We start from the raw sequence: 9,016 nt of genomic DNA on the forward strand, positions 1-9,016 counted from the left end.
CAGCGGTGTCAGACTTTTGTTGGAGAGGGAAGGTCCGCTAAAATGTGAAAATCATCAACAATATAATAAGATAGTATTTGAATTTTTTATTTTCATTTTTTACGGGGAAAGATAGTATTTGAAACCTGAATTGCTCGGAATTGGAAAGTCCAAAGATCACAATGAATTAACTTAAAAGATTCAATGCTTATTGATGATGACCTAGCAAAGGGTAAACGTACGTGCTTGCCAAGTTGACAAGCATCACAAACACGTGAGTCTGCTTTATTACAAGAAACAACAGATTGTTTATGAAGTTGGGACATGGCGTACGTCCTGGATGTCCTAAGCGCGACGATGCCAAAACTCGGTGGAGGTGGTGGCGAGGAGTCCATGAACATGATGATTGACCACGAATGATGGAAAGATGTAGAGGTCTCCTTGGCTATTGCATGGAAGGATCCCGGCCCTGGTGCAAAGATCCTTCGCAGAAAAATCGAAAGGGTCAAATTCTATAGAACAAAGATTATCAATAATGAAACGACAAACAGACAATAAATTTTTGGTTGTATCATTTTGAATTCCCAGCAATATGCTCCTCCTCCCTCCGTAACCCCACGAGCGAGAGAGAAATGCCACGGTGGACAGAAAAGTTAGTGAGTGTTATGATCCCGCAAGGGGCAACGTAGTCTAAGTTCTTTGACGTGTGGGTCACTGGTAAAACATGACTATACACAAACTACATTTACCCAAAGTATCAGTGGCATGGGCTATAAACTGCCACTCCGCTAGTAACATGTCAATTATCACTGGTACCCATACCGGCCCCATACACCTTAGGTTTCAACATGTCAGTATGCCAGAGAGAAGATCCTAAAACAAAGTATGCTAGAGAGAAATAACATATAAAAATAAATTGGTTGGAGGGAATTCGAACCAGAGCTGGACAATCTACTGAACTATGTTTTGCGTGTGACTATTATCTGGAAAGCAATATATATAGAGTTATAGTCCAATTGCTATGCATTTTTCCTGACTAGTCAATGTGTACGTGCAATGCTTGTTAATTTGGAAGTATATTAAATGCATGCGGATATTAAGTAGGATATTATGTGTGCGTTATTATGTGATTAACACTATATTTGGCATGAAATTAACCGCACGCTAAACGTGTTGAGCGCTCGACATTGAAGCAGTCTAAATCGTTGGATTGACATGATATTTAAAGTACAATATCATTAATAAAATTGACAATGTTGTATTTTAAAAATTGTCCAACGTGTATTAAAGATTATTGTGTGATATAATAATAATCATGTTTGCAGAAATGCAAGAATAATTTTACTTCAGTTTTTTAGAATACATGCTGAATATTTTCTAAAAATATGTTGTGCATTTCTGAAATGATCGTTGTCCATAGTTTGAATGCATGTTGAACATTTTTTCAAAACGTTTTACAAATTTTAATACATGTGAAACATTTTCACAAAAACATGTCAAACATTTTTTAGAAATGCAATATCATTTTCTTTAAGTTTTTTGACAATTATAAATTTTCTTATATTTCTTTTTTAAATGTGAAAAATAATGCCAAGAAGTATATATAATTAAGCCTGAAAAAATGAGAAGAAAACTTGTGCGGACCCATAGGAGCGCCATCTATAAAAAATAAAAATAAAAATTGAAGAGGCATGTTGGCATGCCGTATATAGCCTTCTAGCTCATGAGTGTATTTCTCAAAAAAAAACATGAATGTAAATAAAGTAGAGTTCGGCCTGGTGGATAGCTTACCTCGAATCGAAGCACTGTTGTGTAGATCAGAAGGGGCTAGGAAGAACAAAATTAGAGAGAATGTTACTGGAGGTAGGAGAAGATAAGCACGCACATGCTGCATACCAGCTCGTATCCCTCCCATCTCCCCTCGTGCAAGTGGCCCACCATGTGCGCTCGCCTCAACCTGGCTCGCTAGGAACTGCCGATCCGAGCGTTTCCAACGAGCCAGGACCAAGTATGCTTTAAGTTTCGTGCTGTGCAGGCCCAACAGTAAATGCAACCAACCAAACGGGCTCAATCTTTTCCGCACGGGCCAGGCTGGGCCTAATGCAGGCAACCAAACACGTCCTAAGCAACTCTTGTCCGGGTGGTCTCAAATTATTTTACTGTTGTTTCTCTCATGTCACACTGACATGTGAGACCCATGTTTGTAATTTGCTGGCTTTTTTGGTAACAAAATAAAAGCCACCGCGCGACTCACTCGTTGCCTCCTCCACTTCCACCTACTGACATGTGGGCCACCGCTAATAATACCATTCGAAAACTCTAAAGAAAAAAGAGAGCAGTAATACCATTCGAAAACTCTAAAGGAAACTGAGATGCCTTGGCGTTTTAGCACCAGCAGCGTGGAAAAGGTGATAGTTGCAACATCTTGTATTCTTTTGCGCGGGAGACTCCCTGGTAGTACTCGCCAACATCTTGTGCTCCTGGTAATACGGGAACAGTTCGGGGCAGTTTGTAGAACATGGCCGTGTTTCTGTCGGCACAGAAGAGAATCGATAAAACAAAGGACGAATCACCTGGGAAGGGAAGATCTACAAGTTGGCCGCCTCGCCAAAATCCACTCTGACTTCGCCGGATAACCTTAACTATTGGGCGAGTTGGGTTCAGGTTCAGGGGGGGAGGGATCGGTCGCAATGCTGGCCTTGCCCTACGACCGACTCAGAAAACCATATTCCTTCCGATCCACTAGCGCTCACGTGCGTGCGTCACGGTAAAACCGACCGTTGTTAGTGTTGTAACGCCGCTAAACAGGCTGGCCTTTTGTGATGGCCGAAAGAGCGGCAAGCAGAGCAGAGCAGAGCAGAGCCAGAGCAGAGCAGAGCCAGGTGTAAAGCGGCAGTTTCCCCCCCTCCCACTATCCAAAGACCACCTTAATGCCATCTTAATTTCACGGCGCCTTAAACGCCGTTGCTGCCGTAAACCCCCAATCATGTGCTCCACTCTCCATTTTTATTTTTACGACGGCGGCGGCGGCGGGCTCCACTCGCTGGGAAAACCAAAAGGCGGGGCGGCTCGTTCGGGTTGGGCCTCTTCTTTTCGACTGGCAGTCATATGCTCCTTGCCGCTTGATCGCCGCCTTTCCAGTCGCGCGACGGCTAAGCATGTCTGCACTTTTTCTTTTCCTGGTTTATGAGGAGGAGCGATCAGCGCGCGCGTGAGTTATTATTTTAGCTTTAGGCCCCTAAAATCCTCTTCGGTTTTTAATTCCGGTCTGCCAGCCGCGGAGCCCAAGGGATAGGAATTTTTAGAGATTATTATGGTGCGGGGAGGCCAAGGATAGGAAAAGAATTCAAACGGAGGCTCCGCCACTATATATACGCGCGCTAACTGCTCCGCCCTCCCTGCGACTGCATCCACGCGCCGCTTTCTCCTCTCCTCTCCTCCCCTCCTCCCTCCTCCCCGCCGGCCTGTCGTCGACATGACCGCTGACCGGGTGAAGCTGGCTGCGGATGAGTGAGTCGTAGGGATACGGTATACGGTTACAGTCGAGCTCGAGCGCCATGGAAGATGCGGAGGGGAAGCCGAGGGTAATCATCCGGGAGTACAGCCCGTCGACGGACCGCGCCGGCACCGAGGCCGTCGATCGCGAGTGCGAGGTCGGCCAGCCCGGCGGCATGTCGCTCCACGCCGACCTGCTCGGCGACCCCGTCGCCCGCATTCGCAACTCGCCGGCGTATCTCATGCTGGTAAGTGCCTGCTGTCTATCTGCTCCGGCTTGCTGCTTGGGTGCACAGTTACACTTACACGTCGCGAGGGCAGACGAGCAGCGAGCTGATTTCCATCGATTGCGGCTGGTAGTGGGTTGCTTTAATCCTCAACTGTGTTGATTTTGACATGGAAGGTAGCTGAGACGTCCGCCCAGCCCGGCCGCATCGTCGGGCTCATCCGCGGCACCGTCAAGTCCGTGGCCACGGGGAAGAGCTGCCCCGGCGCGCCCGCCTTCGCCAGCGTCGGCTACATTCTCGGCCTCCGCGTCTCACCTTCCCACAGGTAAAACACAATTGAATTGACTTGAATTGAATTGATTTCATCTTCTCCCCGTCCGTGACACTCATGAGCGCCCGCCCGCCCGAGTACGCTGTGGCATTGATTCGGCGTGTGCGTGGCGAAGAATTACGTACTAATTAATGGCGCCGCGCGTGATCGGCGGTTGCAGGAGGATGGGCGTGGCGCTGCGGCTGGTAGGGCATCTGGAGCGGTGGTTCGCGCTGATGGGCGCCGAGTACGCGTACATGGCCACGGACAAGTCCAACGAGGCGTCTGTGCAGCTCTTCACCGGGCGGTGCGGTTACTCCAAGTTCCGCACGCCGTCGCTCCTCGTGCACCCCGTGCACGCGCACCGCCTCCGGGCGCCGCGCCGCGCGGCCGTCTTGCCCCTGGACGCGCGCGACGCCGAGCGGCTGTACCGCCGCCGGTTCGGCCACGTCGAGCTCTTCCCGGCCGACATCGGCGCCGTCCTCGGCAACAGGCTCTCGCTCGGCACGTTCCTGGCCGTCGTGGACGACGGTTTCAGGTGGCGCGGGGTGGAGCACTTCCTGGCCTCGCCGCCGGCGTCGTGGGCCGTGGCGAGCCTGTGGGACTGCGGCGGCGTGTTCCGGCTGGAGATGCGCGGGGCCTCGCGCCTCCGCCGCGCGGCAGCCGCCGCGAGCCGGGCGCTGGATCGCGCGGCCAAGTGGATGCGCGTGCCGTCCGTCCCGGACTTCTTCCGGCCGTTCGCGGGCTGGTTCGCGTACGGCCTGGGCGGCGAAGGCGACGAGGCAGCGCTGGCCGCGAAGGCGCTGTACGTGTCGTTCGTGAACAGGGCGCGCGGGAGGGCGGCGGCCGTGGCGGTGGAGGTGGCGGCGCTGGACCCGCTCCGGCGGCGGCTGCCGCACTGGCGCAGCCTGTCGTGCGCGGAGGACCTGTGGTGCATGAAGCGGCTGGGAGGCGGCGAGCCCGACGCGGACGGCTGGGATTGGGCCAAGTCGGCGCCCGGGCAGTCCATCTTCGTGGACCCCAGAGAGGTGTGATTGACTCGGCAGCGACCGTAACCCGACCAGCCAGAGAGAGCTAGAGCTAAGCTAGGGGTTTAGATAGGAAGGTTTTGGATTTAGCCGTGGAGATTTTGTAGGAGCCTAGTTCGTTTTCCTTTTTCTGACAGAGAAGAGAAGAAAAGAACTGGTAGGCGGCTGTGAGCCGATGGATCCATACCAGCCATGGAATCGACGGGACAGAAAAGAGAGATGCGACGCGGATGGCGATCGAGAGCCAGCCGTCTCAGATATTATCATGCACACATGCAGTTACTACCAGATGTATGCATGTGTCAATGTGTGTCTAGATGCTGCTCACCCTGGCGCTCTCCCCTGTTTTTCGTCCCTGTAAGCAGTTTGCGCCGTGCAGGTGTGCGGTCGCCGGCCGGCCATATAATTGCGACGGCATATCGAGTAATCAGTGGCATCCATCCATCCATCCATCCAACTCAATGCACCGCCACTGTTGAGTATATACGCGGCTCATGGCCGTACCTTTCCCGAGTTCCGGCACTGTGCGAGCTCGACGACGAATTGATGGTGGCGGATGCAATCGCAGATGGGGCGCCTGACGCCCCACTGTGCAGAGCTTAGCTTCGCTCGTCCGTTTGACCGGGCAGGCCGATCGTTCGGTCGTTCGTTGGTTCGTTTGGCTCGTACGCCCGGGAATATTGCACTGTACGCCACGACCGCGCTGGTTGTCGTGGGGCGCGTACTGCGCCCACCTAACGTAGCGTAGGTGCGAGATGAATGCCGTCCATAAGAGGCATGGAGCTCCGGTGTCGCGAAATGGGAAAAGGCCATCCATCCATCGCACGCCGGCCGTACGAGCTTCGTGGTGTGCATGCAGATGCAGGGCAGGGGAGGAAATCATTGGGTTTTGTCGCCGTGTAAGCATCCCATTCGCCCTTTGGGATGTGCGTTTGTTTTCTGCGCATTTACATATGTACGTGGTGTCACTTCATCAACTCCATCAGGGGACGTAAAAGTGATGCCGCACGTGCGTAGTACAGAGCTTAGCACGTAAGTAAACGAATGCATCACCCACTAATAACACGTTCTCTCTCTCTCTGGCGACAATGTCCAATGATGCGATGGCACGAAATCTAGTGCCACCATAGACAGGGTCGACGCGAGGTCAAATTATGCCGAGCCATAATTCAAAAGTAAAATAAAATGCCAAGCCGTTGCTCTGGAACTAAGTGTCGCCCTTTCACCAAGTACATGGCCTCGCCTTTTGCGATAGCAGAACATTTTAGTTTAGTCATTATATCGAGCTGATACATCCGCATTAAAAAGTTGTGAAAATAAATCATGTGATAGTAGCAACTTTGCTGACAAAAAATGAGTAACAACTTAGTTAGCTGGGATACATGTTGCATATTAAAACAACAGGCAAACAGATGTGCTGGCTGTCTTAAGGGTATTATTTTTAAAAACCGAGGCAAAAGGCTTGCCTTTTTCATTAATAAGGGAGTTTTAAAAGGTACATGTTATCAGCTACACAACATAGGCCGTCAAAGGTAAACTATATACAGAATTACTCACACGGCATGATCTTGCTCCAGTGCGTAGCTCCTATGGTGACCCAAAGCTTGGCCTCATCTTGGATAAGCTTTTTTAGGAGGTAGAAAGGCGGCGTTGATTTTTTCCTAAAAACTCTAGCATTCCTTGTTCCAGATGATCCAACACACAAGCATGGTGAGGGAATCCATCGCCTTCCGGTTTGCGGTATTTGGTCGGGACATGCTGGTCCACCATCTACATTTTGCTCGGTCCCCCATCGGTCCATCTCAAGCTCTCCAAGCCCTAGACAATCCCTCACTATCCTCCCAACATGCATTGTGAACCGACATTTGTAGAATAGGTGTGGGGTAGTCTCGTTGGCCCTCTTGCACCGTGTGCAAAAGCCACAATTGTCCCATCCTCTCTTTTGCAGTCTGTCCGCCATCCAGATCGTACCGTAAAGTGCCAACCAGGAGAAGAACTTAACCTTGGGAGGGCCCCAAACTTTCCAAATGGTTTGGTAATGATGGTGGACGTGGATCCCGGCAATTGAATCATGTAAGCCGACGTCGCAGAGTACTCTCCATTTGCATCAAACTTCCAAGAAATATCGTCTTCAACATCCGTGCGAAATTGGAACTGATCCAGCCTAATCCAAAGATCCACATGATGAATGATGTGATCCACCATGAGAATGGCGGAAGGGTTGATCTTGTATACTCAAGCGTTGTGACGCATCACATCGCGCACCGCCCATTTTTTTCGCTTGGAGGATGCGAAAACGAGAGGGACGATGTCCTTCGGACTCTTACCAAGCAACCATGATGCGTTCCAAAAATTTGTCTTCCCTACATTTCCCACGGTGGTGACGGTGGAAGCGTAGAAGAGAGCCATATCAGTCTCACTGCAAGGGTTCCCCATCCCGACCCATAGCTTGGTCTTCAGGTTATTGCTTGATGTGTTGGTTGGTATCGAACTATTTAAGTATCCTTTAACTAAACGACATCACTCTAACAATATACTTGTATATATGCACTAATTAAAAACCTAGGGTATTGCAAGGGTAAATCACTTAAAAAGACAATTTTTTGGAGAGCAAGCTGCTACAGTTGGCAGACTTGCATCCAATATGTAAGAAAGCTAATAATTTGAACATTTCTTCTCTACTTAGTATCTTCTCCTTTCCAACCACAAATTAAGGAAAATAATATATGTCTCATCCTACTCGACATGCCGAAAGTTATCGTAATGTCCAAAATAGCGATGAATTCCACCATGTCAAATTATCTACTTCATCATTTAGTGGTTTCCAAAATTGGAAAACCAAAATTAGAGCGGACAATATCTAAAAATAAGCAGGCAAGCGGCATAACAAGTGTTATTACAGGAGATGGTGCAAAAACTACTAGAGCCCAAAGTAAACCGATTGATGCTGATGGCATGCAACAGTCCTATAATGCCCACTTTCCTCCCGTGCGGGCCCAATTAGATCAATCTATGGGGAAGGTGAAAACCGATATCCTGGCATGGATTAATGATGCTGAGAAAGAGGCAGATAAGGATCAATGCTTTAACCTGCTGGGCCACATGGAATTAGTTGATGACACGGATCTAAACACGGGCTATGATTGTGACTTTCTGACAGTTGAGGTGTACATATGTACGTTGCGTCATTTCATCAACGCAATCAGTGGAAGTAAAAGTGATCCCGCACGTGCGTACAGAGTTTAGCGCATAAGTAAACGAATCCATCACCACTAATAACATGTTCTTTGGTGAGATCCAAGATGCGATAACACGAAATCTAGTGCCACAATAGACAGGACCAACGCGGGGTCAAACTATACCGAGCCGTTGCTCTGGAATTCTGTGTCTCCCATTCACTAAGTACATGGCCTCACATTTTCTGATGACAGAAAATCTTAATTCAATCCCTATCAAGATGCTACAACCTCATTAAAATGTTGTGAAACAAATCATCTGCTAGCAACTTTTGTTGACATAAAAAATGAGTAATTGCATAATTAGTTGGGATACATGTTGCATTTTAAAACAATAGGCAGACAGATGGTCCCTTTTTTGGAAACCTAGGCAGTTTGTCTCTCTTTTTTTCGAATACGCATGAACGTGCCTATCATGCATTAAAGAATGACATGGGAAAAAAGAGCCCCAACCACCATTAATAAAGGAGTTCTGAAAAATACATGTTATCGGCTCCACAACATAGCCGCCAAAGGTAATTAAATTACATACATAATTACTCTCGTGGCATGATCTTGCTCAAGTGCGTAGCTCCCGCGGTGACAAAATCTTGGCCTCATCTTGAATAATCTTTAGGATGTAGAAAGGTGGCAGTGATTTTTTCGTAAGAGCTCTAGCATTCCTCTCGTTCTAGATGGTCCAACACACAAGCATGGTGAAGGAAACCATCACCTTACGGTTTATGGTATTTGGTCGGGACA

The 9,016-nt window shown here is 49.0% G+C and overlaps 1 protein-coding gene across 1 annotated transcript; it reads left to right on the plus strand.

Moving 5' to 3' along the window:
• The first annotated feature begins 3,292 nt into the window (after nt 1-3,292).
• Nucleotides 3,293-5,475, plus strand: LOC125552567 (probable N-acetyltransferase HLS1). Its single transcript, XM_048716169.1, has 3 exons — nt 3,293-3,722; nt 3,878-4,026; nt 4,193-5,475. Exons 1-3 carry the CDS (start codon nt 3,537-3,539, stop codon nt 5,043-5,045), a joined length of 1,188 nt encoding a protein of 395 aa, XP_048572126.1. The 5' UTR covers nt 3,293-3,536; the 3' UTR covers nt 5,046-5,475.
• Nucleotides 5,476-9,016: the final 3,541 nt, after the last annotated feature.

The sequence above is a fragment of the Triticum urartu genome, chromosome 4 (genome assembly GCF_003073215.2).
Source record: "Triticum urartu cultivar G1812 chromosome 4, Tu2.1, whole genome shotgun sequence".
NCBI lineage: Eukaryota > Viridiplantae > Streptophyta > Magnoliopsida > Poales > Poaceae > Triticum > Triticum urartu.

What these genes read in the sequence shown, in the direction of transcription:
- LOC125552567 (XM_048716169.1), top strand. Translation starts at nt 3,537, where the DNA reads ATGGAAGATGCGGAGGGGAAGCCGAGGGTAATCATCCGGGAGTACAGC. An exon ending in CGCCGGCGTATCTCATGCTG is followed by an intron (nt 3,723 to 3,877) that starts GTAAGTGCCTGC and finishes TTGACATGGAAG; the next exon opens with GTAGCTGAGACGTCCGCCCA. An exon ending in CGCGTCTCACCTTCCCACAG is followed by an intron (nt 4,027 to 4,192) that starts GTAAAACACAAT and finishes CGGCGGTTGCAG; the next exon opens with GAGGATGGGCGTGGCGCTGC.